This window comes from Trachypithecus francoisi, unplaced genomic scaffold (assembly GCF_009764315.1).
Source record: "Trachypithecus francoisi isolate TF-2019V2 unplaced genomic scaffold, Tfra_2.0 Lachesis_group13, whole genome shotgun sequence".
Lineage (NCBI taxonomy): Eukaryota > Metazoa > Chordata > Mammalia > Primates > Cercopithecidae > Trachypithecus > Trachypithecus francoisi.
This window is the reverse complement of record NW_022681458.1, coordinates 48,214,902-48,226,625: the sequence shown is the minus strand read 5'-3', so window position 1 is coordinate 48,226,625 and position 11,724 is coordinate 48,214,902. Positions and strand designations below refer to the sequence as shown.

General features: G+C 34.5%; 1 protein-coding gene across 1 annotated transcript; it reads left to right on the top strand.

The window, feature by feature from the left end:
* The first annotated feature begins 7,976 nt into the window (after nucleotides 1-7,976).
* LOC117094703 (cytoskeleton-associated protein 2-like) lies at nucleotides 7,977-11,329 on the top strand. The gene is given in 1 exon segment (XM_033230799.1): nucleotides 7,977-11,329. A coding segment is annotated over 1 exon segment (2,049 nt). The 5' UTR covers nucleotides 7,977-8,049; the 3' UTR covers nucleotides 10,099-11,329.
* Nucleotides 11,330-11,724: the final 395 nt, after the last annotated feature.

Sequence of the window (11,724 nt, the reverse complement as noted above, 5' to 3'; positions counted from 1 at the left end):
TCTCCTAGATATCCTCTGTATGTCCAGCCGCTTATGTCTTCTGCTAATGTGTTCCTCTGGACATCCAGCCACTTGTGTGTCTGCATACTAATGCTAGGGTTTCAGGGTTTTCATAGGCATAGGATGGGAGTGTGGTGGGCCAGGGTGGTCTTGGGAAATGCAACATTTGGGCAGGAAGGCAGGAGTGCCTGACCTCACTTAGGTCTGTGGGCAGTTAGAGCCCTAGTCAGGGACCACACCCTCCTCTACCCAGCACTTCCCTGCCCCACTTCCTTATCAATAGCATTCAAACCCTTTAAATGCTAAGTGAAATGTGTATATTTACCAGGTGTTTCTCTGTGTTTGTATGTATGTGTCTTCAATTTGCTTATATTTCATGACAAATCAGCTTCTAAAAGGAGACTTAATCTAGTTTGCTTTTACATGTATTAATCTATTCACTCGTCATCAACAAATTACACTTCTATTGCTAAAGAATAATCTCTTAGAACTACAATTTTTCTCCAAAGCCTGTGGCTGTGTTTTAGGGGCCTACTTATAAAAATGAGATATAATTTTAAGAGAAAACAATATTGAAAATACTAGCTTAACTACTGTGCAACTTTCTGCAAGTCTTTAGATATTTTAAACCAAAACGTTTTTTAAAAGGCTACATTAATGAAATTACTACCTTAATTATTCCACTGTGATAATTTTTCACTTTATTCCATCTATTCAATTATTTTATCTTTTTTTTTCTCATGGAGTCTTGAAATGTATCTATAGCAGTTGTTAAACTGCAACTATTACATTTTGCTTTTTGAATTCCTGCCTCATTTCAAACACAAAAATAGTCACAATAATTAATATTTATATAGAACATTTACTGGTTACATTGCTTTAATATACTTTTTTTCTTCATGTGATTGTTTTAACAACTTACTGATCTATTTCACTGATGACAAAACTGAGACTAAGGTTAAAAAGGATCATGTGTAAGTAAAATAAAGCAGCCAGGATTCAAATTTCTGTTTTCTAAATGTACATCCTTTCTCTTTTGCTCTGCATCGTAATTGAAGGGTCTTTAGTGATCATTAAGGCCAAACAACTCATTATAATGATGAAAAAAAGGAGGTTCAGAGAGGCCAAGTGGCTTGCCACCAGGAAGCTTGAGGCATAGCGTGAACATCAACTAGTTGCCTTCAAACCATTAATTGTAATAATTACTGCACTTGCAGCTTCGTTGTTATGTCCTAGTTCCTTTGATCTGAAAATAAACATGAATTAGTATGATGACAATGTAGCTATTTTTTTTCTCCCCCTGCTGTTTCTTAGTCCATCTCCTTTCGCATAACTTTAATGCTCTCCTTTATGGCTGAGAGTAAAGTCTTTTAGCATAAAGTCTCAGGAAATGTCTGTGGGACCAAAAGTGGAGGGATGTGGGGAAAAAAAAAAAAAAAAAAAAAAACAGCTAGAATTTATTATTTTAAAAAGAAAAGTAAAAAAAAAAAAAAAAATCCAGAAAGATTAAGAGAGAAACACACCATAAGGTAGAAAGGATGAGGTTCTTGAATTTGGTAGTAATATAATCAGACTTAATTTTTAGGAAAATTATTCTATCAGTGGAGTGTAGAAAAAAATTAAAATAACTGAAATGGGTAAAGAGTAGAAGCCTCCTTCACCTGTACTAACACCAAGGATGTAATTGTCCCAATTAATATAGTAAAATGAAAATAAATAAGTATGCAACCTAGTAAACTGCAAACACATTTTGAGTAATATTTACTAAGAACAGAGTTGGATGTCTTTCTGGTCCAAATTTGAAAAAGCATTTTAGTTGAGTGCTTGATAATTATTCACACAAAGAACATTTATTTGAACTGAACTGTGCCCAGGAAAACCAAACACAGCAGTGAAAAGTAAAGGTTGAATTAATGTCGGTAACTTGAAAAGGAATGTGAACAGTAACTCAACAGCACATTTCTTTTTTTATGTGAATATTCATTTCACAGTGTCTGCTACCCTATAGCTCATTATCTCACTTTTAGAATAGATGATTTTTATTGCAGAATATTTTTCTAAATTCCCTGGAATACTGAGATATTTGGTAATTTTTACTGTGTATTTAAATAAATTTCATGCTTATACACATTACTTGACTGTCTAAATCAGGGTCCTCCACCCCCAGGCCTCAGACCAGTATTGGTTCATGGCCTGTTAGGAACACAGCAGGAGGTGAGCGGCAGGTGAGTGAGTGAAACTTCTGTATATACAGTCACTCCCCAAGGCTCACACTACTTAGTGCCTGAGTTCCATCTCCTGTCAGATCAGGAACAGCATTACATTTTCATAGGAGTGGGAACCTTATTGTTAACTGTGTGTCGAGGGATCTAGTTTGCGTGCTCCTTATGAGAATCGAATACCTGATAATCTGTCACTGTCTCCCATCACCCTCAGATGTGACTGTCCAGTTGCAGGAAAACAAGCTCAGGGCTCCCACTGATTCTACATTATGATGAGTTGTATAATTATTTCATTATACATACAATGGAATAATAACAGAAATAAAGTGCTTGAATCATCCCAAAACCATCCCCCAACCCTGGTCTATGGAAAACTGTCATCCCCAAAACCAGTCCTCTAGACAATGAATTAACATTAAGTGATTATTAAGAGCAATAAAAGTAAGCAGTAGAGTTTCTTCATCAGTTATTTAGTACTACAATAATACTATGTAATAATACTATATAACACGATAACTTCCATAATTACTATATCATAATGCTATATAATGTCATAATACTATTAAATGAATTACCCCCAAAATAAGTGGCTTAAAACAATAAGTACTTAAATAGCCCTTTTGGATAGTAGATCAATCATTTAGGATGAACTCAGTGGGACAGCTGTTCTGATCTCAAATGGGTTCCTTTACACGTTTAGTGTTTCAGTATCTGTTGTGACTTTGTCATCTGGCTGTTGCCTGTGTTGTTATGGGTGACTAGGCCTCCTCCAGCATGCTAACCTCCTCTATTGCTGAAGCTCAGAACCAGTACACTGATCACTTCCAATACATTCTAGCAGTCAGTGTAAATTATAATGCCAGTACAGAGTGAAAGGATGGAGAAAGAGATTCCACCTCTTTAGTGAGAAGTGGTGCAAGTTATGCAGTACAGGGTGTAGATTTAGTGAATTCTGTCATATGCATATACATATACATATGCATAATATATTCCAAGAAAATATTTCAGTAAAATTAATTTTGACCTAGTGAAATAATTTATGGATTTTAATACTGTCATAAGTTAATACTGTTAAGAAAGTTTAATTTACATTAAAATTGCTTCACTGTTTATAAAAATTCATAGAATTAAAGAATCCCTTGTCATGTTAATTTATATTACCAACTTTAAAAAGCCATTCATGGACATTTATTAAACACTTATATGCACATTGTACTAGGTGTTGGGGGAAAAGCGACTAACAGAATCCACATAGTTCCTGCTTATGATAATTAATTTTTGTGCCCCACTAATACAGCACCGTCATAGAAATTATAATATAGTGAATCTAATAGTGTCATTCAAAATCTTCAAAATGCAGGCTAAGGTGTCTATAGAATTAAAAATAAAGAATGAATAGATTATGCTGACTTTTAATCAGCTGTCAGAATTTGAAATAAATTTAGAATGGGGAGCAGGACACTCAAAGCTGATCATACCATTAGGGAAAGGGCAGCAGCAGCAAAACACCACATAGAATTAAAAATTGTATACAGATAAAGGATGTGGTTCCTCAGAATGGATTTCTAGCATAATCTACAAGTTAAACCAGGAAGTCTGTTAAGTTATGTACTTTCTTTTCCCAGAGTATTTGTCAATCAATACCAATTGTTGTATATCCTGGAACATCCATTACATAGTAATTTAAAAATTATAAATTATTTTTATACACATTTTCTTTTATGACCTTAGCAGCTTTTGAGATGGGCAAAACAGTAATTATTAGACATTTTTAGATAAACTTAATTTAGAGAGATTATTTTATTTGCCCTTGTTTCTCAACTTGTTCATGTTAGAATAAAGACATAAGTTCCTGGTGCCTGACAGCTAATGTTCTGTGTTTATGACAGGCTAGCTTAGGTTTCTTTCTATAACAAATGGGGTTCCTAATCATATATGTCTTCCAGCCATGCCACTTTGAGAATTCATGATAGTTCTTGTGATTAATAATGGATAACCTATGTTTTCTCTGGCATACATACACATGAATTATAAAGAATTTTTTTTAATTAAAGCCCAATTAAAATATTGTACAAGACCTATCTTCTTTCAAAACCCTACGGAATTTAGAAAATCCCCATTTATATGCAAGAGGTTGTTCAAAGGTTTATTGTTCCAGGAAGATCACATAATTCTTTGAGATATCAATTTCTTACTAATATTCTCTCATGAGTACCATGAAGCCTCTCTGAAAACCATTCTTGTACAATACCAAAGTAAGTTCCTAAATTCTAGTGCAGATTCATAAGGGAAGATTTTAGAAGCAGTTATCTGACTCTAGCGCCATTCAGTTAGGTCAAGAATACAAAAATATATACAAGGTGGATCAGGGTATAGAGGTCAGAGGATTCCATAAGGAGGGCTTCTTTGGAGGAAGTTGTTCTTTGTAGGGAAATATCTGCACCTTGCCTTAAGTCCAATGGAGACGAGAGAGTCTGCAACTGGATCTGGAGAGCCTAGAATGTGTCACTTGCAATTGGAGACACTCAAGACCTGTGTTTGATGTATACTTGAGAAAGTCAAAGCAGCTAATGGCAGGGCAAAAATAGAAGGAGCAGGATTCTATATTTAAAAAGTAACTACACTCTCAACATCAGGAAAGGCCAGGAATGTGAGTTGGGTGGGAGTGAAAGTTGGCAGTCATTTTAAATATTACTTAATAATGTAGCCTGGAAAAAAAATGAGACCCCAATAGGGAAGGACAGATAGAGCCCCACATATAATATAGTCACTTATACAATTTCTAATCATAGTATAATTTTCTTTTATTTTGTTTTGCAAAATCCAATATGACATTGTTTTTTCTCAAATTTCAGATTTTTACATTTCATATTGTAAGTGGATGCATATTATTGTATGTGATATTATATAGATGATTATTTACCTGTGCCTGGAAATTTAAGTTGGTTCCTATTGTTTTGGTTTAGATTTTTTCCTATTTTTTTATTTTGCTGCTATAAATAATCCTGATATTAACATACTTATTTATATGGCTATTTCTTACCTTTAAATCTATTTTTCTTAAACTTTGTGAAATGTTTTCTATGTGTCAGTTCATATAATTGAATATTTTAAAGCATATACTTTGCTTATGACTAAAAGCTACGGTGTTGCAAAGATTTTTTTCATCCTTACATAATTATAATGTGAGTGCTTTATGGTAGTGGCAAAACTTGTAACAATTTCTTATTGATTTTAATTATAATTACTTTTCGTTAATGGTTTATATGCAGACAAAATCCTCACTCTACAGTTTAGTATTATACGCAGTCGGGCAAACCAAAACACGAATTAGATTTATATTTCTAATACAAAAACAAAGATATATTTCAGATAATGTTATGCATCTAGAAAATGTAGAAATGTTGACTACAAAAACTGTAGAAAGTTTATAAATTAAAATAATCTATATAAGCTTTCTGTGCATACAATATACTGTCATTCTTTTCTTTTTGACCATTTTAAAATTTCATTTGTATTTTCAAAATTAATGCCCATAATTTATATAAAATTCATGTACATGCATATAATTATACATATGTTCAAACATATATGTATATATTGCTATGTAGGGAGCATGCAATTTATGATATTAAAATTATTTTACATCATAAGAAACAGCATTTTTTGTCACACTTTACCAACGAGATTTCGTTGTTGTGTTTTTTGTTTTGTTTTGTTTTTGAGATGGAGTCTCACCCTGTCGCCCAGGCTAAAATGCAATGGCACAATCTCAGCTCACTGCAACCACCGCCTCCCAGGTTCAAACCATTCCCCTGCCTCAGCCTCCTGAGTAGCTGGGATTACAGGTGTCTGCCACCACGCCCAGCTATTTTTTTTTTTTTTCATATTTTTAGTAGAGACAGGGTTTCACCATGTTGGCCAGGCTGGTCTCGAACTCCTGACCTTGTGGCCTGCTCACCTCGGCCTCCCAAAGTGCAGGGATTACAGGCATGAGACACCGCTCCCGGCCACCAACTAGATTTCTTTCAGCAAAAGAAACTGGGCTTAAGGGGGAAAAAGAATAAATTACAATGTATATTGGAATTCTTACTATCAACAACGCATTTTATATAAACACATTCCTATTAATGAGCAATTAACCAGTCAAAGCCTAAGAAAGATGAACTATTCCCTACGTATTTTTGTTTTTGTTTTTGTGATGCTGTATAACAGATGGAATTTTATGTCATGATGCATTAGTATACTGTTAAATTTTAATTTCAATTAATGATCTTTATACTTTTCTTTTATGCACATGAGGGATATTTTAGGCATTCATTTCCCTTCTAATTAGCTTTTATTGCTGAATTCATTCTGAATCAGGAAGTCATTAAATGCTAAAACATTCACAGCTGAATTTACTTATCCCCTAATAAAATAAATTAGTCCTTTGAACAAAGAAATCTAAAATTTTTATTTAACCAGCCTAGATTTAAATTAGGTACACACACACACACTTACAAACACACACATGTGTACACACACACGTATACACACATTTCCCTGAACAGAATTCTGATCATATTGTCTGGCAATGGTCATATAGAATTCACTGGATACTCATTTTCTATTATTTCCTATTTTTTGCATGTTTCAAGAACATCTCAATGTTCCCTGAAAATATAATGCACTGTTGTAGCTTTGAGCCTTTGTTCTCCTGTGGGAGAAGGTATTTCTCTTCTGTTTTTCTTTAACCAACTTCTAACCACACCTCCAGATCCAGTTTTAACAATTTTTAGATGTGAAAACTTGACATCAAAACAAACTATTATAATAGAGATTTGATGATGTAAATCTCTTAAGTTTCTAAAATTTATTGCAAAGAGTAAAATGCTGAAAGAGTCAAAGATAAGTTAAATCAAAAACAAGTTACTTAAAAATTAAATTTATGAAACAGTTTAAATGGAATAAAGTAGCATCCCTTTAAATAAAATAACCACTCCATGCTGGATGCAGTGGCTCACACCTGTAATCTCAGCACTTTGGGAGGCCGAGGCGGGCAGATCACTTGAGGTCAGGAGTTTGAGACCAGCCTGGCTAACATGGTGAAACCCTGTCTCTACTAAAAATACAAAAATTAGCCAGGCATGGTGGAGTGCATCTGTAGTCCCAGTTACTTGGGAGGCTGAGGCAAGAGAATTGATTTAATCTGGGAGGTGGAGGTTGCAGTGAGCTGAGATCGGCCACTGCACTCCCTCCTGGGCAACAAAGCGAGACTCTGTCTCAAAAACAAACAAACAAACAAACAAACAAAACAACAAAAAACACTCCAACTATGCTAGTGAAATTTTCCTATATAGCATCTTGGGCCATTTTTTTTCCCCCAAAAAGCAGGTTCATAGTTCAAAATAGAAATAATAAGAAAAATTTGTTTTGTTTGTTTTTATTTGCTTTTCAAAACTATGTTTCTTGGGCCCAAATCATAAAATCTGAATGAAACTCTGCAACAATGTACATTTGAAAAGACCTTCCCAATTGATTTAAATGATCAGTCTCATTTAGAAACCATTTTCCCAGACAAGATTTAATAAACAAATGATAAATACATAGTCATTAAAAGCTGATCAGCCCATAGATAAATTTCCAAAGAAGTGCTTCTATATAGTTTAGATTACTTACAGATATTTAATTATTTAATTTTTTAAACATTGCTCCAAATTGTATTGTATTTTACTTTCCTTTTTATTCTTTAAATATTCATCGTACGCAGTGTGCGGCGGCCGTGGTCTGAGCGAGTCCTATCCAGGTGCTAAAGCGGAGACGCATCCCCCGACCCGAGGCTACGATGAGCACCCCGGCCGTGCCCCAGGACCTGCAGCTGCTCCCGAGTCAGAGGGCCCAGTCCGCATTCAAAGAGCAAAGAAGACAAAAACTCAAGGAACATCTGTTGAGAAGAAAAACGCTTTTTGCATACAAGCAGGAAAATGAGATGTTATCCAGTAGAGGTCGGAGAGTTGTGACATCTGAGGACCAAGTTCAAGAAGGGACTAAAGTGCTGAAACTTAAAACAAAAATGGCTGATAAAGAAAATATGAAGAGACCTGCAGGGAGCAAAAATAATACAGTAGTGGAGAAAAACTGCATTCCTTTAAAACCTTCAAATGAACTAACCAATTCAACTGTAGTAATTGACACGCATAAATCTAAGGATAATAATCAGACTCCGCATTTGTTACTAACTGAAGATGATCCTCAAAGTCAACATATAACATTAAGTCAGGCATTTCACCTTAAAAACAATAGTAAAAAGAAGCAAATGACTACAGAAAAACTAAAGCAAGATGCTAACATACCCAAGAAACCTGTGCTTGGATCTTATCATGGCCAGATTGTTCAGTCTAAGATTAATTCATTTAGAAAAACTTTACAAGTCAAAGATGAGAGTTCTGCAGCAACAAAGAAACTTTCAGCCACTATCGCTAAAGCCACAAAGCCTCAGCCTGTAAACACAAGCAGTGTAACAGTGAAAAGTAATAGATCCTCCAATATGGCTGCCACTACTAAATTTGTAAGCACTACATCTCAGAACACACAACTTGTGTGACCTCCTATTAGAAGTCATCACAGTAGTACCCAGGACACTGTGAAACAAGGCATCAGTAGAACCTCTGCCAATGTTACAATCCGGAAAGGGCCTCGTGAAAAAGAACTATTACAATCAAAAACAGCTTTATCTGGTGTCAAAACCAGTTCTTCTCAAAATGTAATAAGAAATAAGACACTATCAAGATGCATAGCATCTGAAGTTGTAACCAGGGCTGCTTCACTGTCTAATGATAAACTGATGGAAAAGTCAAAGCCTGTTGACCAGCGAAGACATACTACAGGAAAAGCAACTGTTGATAGTAGATCAGCTCAGCCCAAAGAAACCTCAGAAGAGAGAAAAGCTCGTCTGAGTGAGTGGAAAGCTGGCAAAGGAAGAGTGCTGAAAAGGCCCCCTAACTCAGTAGTTACTCAGCATGAGCCTGAAGGACAAAATGAAAAACCAGTTGGGTCTTTTTGGACTACCATGGCAGAAGAAGATGAACAAAGATTATTTACTGAAAAAGTAAACAACACATTTTCTGAATGCCTGAACTTGATTAATGAGGGATGTCCAAAAGAAGATATACTGGTCACACTGAATGACCTGATTAAAAATATTCCAGATGCCAAAAAGCTTGTTAAGTATTGGATATGTCTTGCACTTATTGAACCAATCACAAGTCCTATTGAAAATATTATTGCAATCTATGAGAAAGCCATTCTAGCAGGGGCTCAGCCTATTAAAGAGATGCGACACACGATTGTAGACATTCTAACAATGAAGAGTCAAGAAAAAGCTAATTTAGGAGAAAATATGGAGAAGGCTTGTGCAACCAAGGAAGAAGTCAAAGAAGTCAGTATTGAAGATACAGGTGTTGATGTAGATCCAGAAAAACTGGAAATGGAGAGTAAACATCATAGAAATTTGCTATTTCAAGATTGTGAGAAAGAGCAAGAGAACAAAACAAAAGATCCAACCCATGATGTTAAAACCCCCAATACAGAAACGAGGACAAGTTGCTTAATTAAATATAATGTGTCTAATACACCATACTTGCAAACTGTGAAAAAGAAGGTGCAGTTTGATGAAACAAATTCCGCATTTAAAGAGCTGAAGTTCTTAACACCAGTGAGACGTTCTCGACATCTTCAAGAGAAAACTTCTAAATTGCCAGATATGTTAAAAGATCATTATCCTTGTGTGTCTTCATTGGAACAGCTAACGGAGTTGGGAAGAGAAACTGATGCTTTTGTATGCCGCCCTAATGCAGCACTGTGCCGGGTGTACTATGAGGCTGATATACCATAACAGAAATAAAGCTCTGATAGGGAACGGGGTTTTTATTATGTGTGGGGTATTTTGTTTTGAGTAGCTTTATATTGCCCTTAGGTCTGGAGTTGGCCATGTACCTATGTATCCTAAGTATTCACGGCAGTGAACTCCTTTATTAACATTCATGTTATGGCAAGAGTTGTCCTGCTCTGCATTGGAAAGCTAATCCTACCTTGCCAATCTCAATCGACTGTTTTTTTTCTTTCAGATAGGTAAATTTTGTCAGCTAGTTTACTATGTTCCTTGAATATAAACAGGTTATAATACTACCCTGTTCACTTTACTAAATATAAGTACAGTAATGATGCATCATTAGCAAATGAGGTATTCTAGGTAAAATGTGTATGTGTGCCTTGACATGTTTTTAAAAGTGATGATGTACCTCTGCCTTTAAACAGAATGCTATTTTTTTTTTTGGGGCCTTTCTTGGATTAATCAAAAATTGTATAGAATGACTCACTTGGGAGTACTAAGACACAGGAGGTTTAGCTTGCTTTCTTACCAAATTCATGTTACCCAGACTTGTGTTCTCTCATGTCCCTTGGACTGCATGTTGATTGATGAAAAGTGTCTGTACTGTCACTTTTTGTCAATAGTAGTCTGTGGTCTCGTGGCCTCTTTAGATTATAAGAAGGATACTTAATTAAATATCCCATTTCTAAGAGAAGATACTTTGTGTGAGAAAGGAAAGATGTCAGATTTAGTGGTTTAACTTCTGTAACTTCACTTGATAGATTTTAAACAATTAGAATGGACTTAGGGAAAGTATATCTTACTGCATAAATGTCATTCTAGTTTAGATAGCATTTCTAAAATACCTGATACTAATACTTGTTTTGTTCCCTATAACATAAAAACTTCACTGTTAAGTCATGTCCCCTGAAACATGATAGCTACATACACAGTTTTCTCTCCATACATAAATAACACTGCTAAAGTTGTTTTGTAAGGTTCCAAACTAATAATTATATGGCACATATCTGTCAACTCTGCAGTTTCAAATAAGTGACTTTTTAATTGTAAAAGATTAGTTTAAAAACTGTATGAATGTGGTTGAAGATCACATGCTTAGTCGTTTTTATGTTCATTCCATTTGTATATCTCTTTTTCTATTTATTGACTTCTCATGTTCTAGAGAGTAGGACTTTTATTCTGTGTACCTGATATATATACAATGAAAATATCTGTATAATGATGTTTTAATGAAGTTTATTTCAACAAATATTTTATGAAATGCAGATTAAACACAGTGAATGAATTTTAGCTTTCCTTTTGAAATATGAAATACATTGTAAGATTCTACTTGAGGTTTTTGACACTAAAGTACATGCTTAATGGTATATTTTCAAAAATCATCAGTCTACTTATATAAACTTTACTAATTTTTTTCACTTTAACAAAAACATAACTATGCCTTTTTTCATACTTTGACCCAAAATACGCCATTTTGAAATAAAGTTCAAGCTTTGATACACTCAAAAAAATAATAAATAAATAAAAAATAAATAAATAAATAAATAAATATTCATCGAACATTTGTATTATAGTTCCGGGCTCTTAAGGTTAATGAAATAAACAAAAATGCACCTGGAATCTTATACT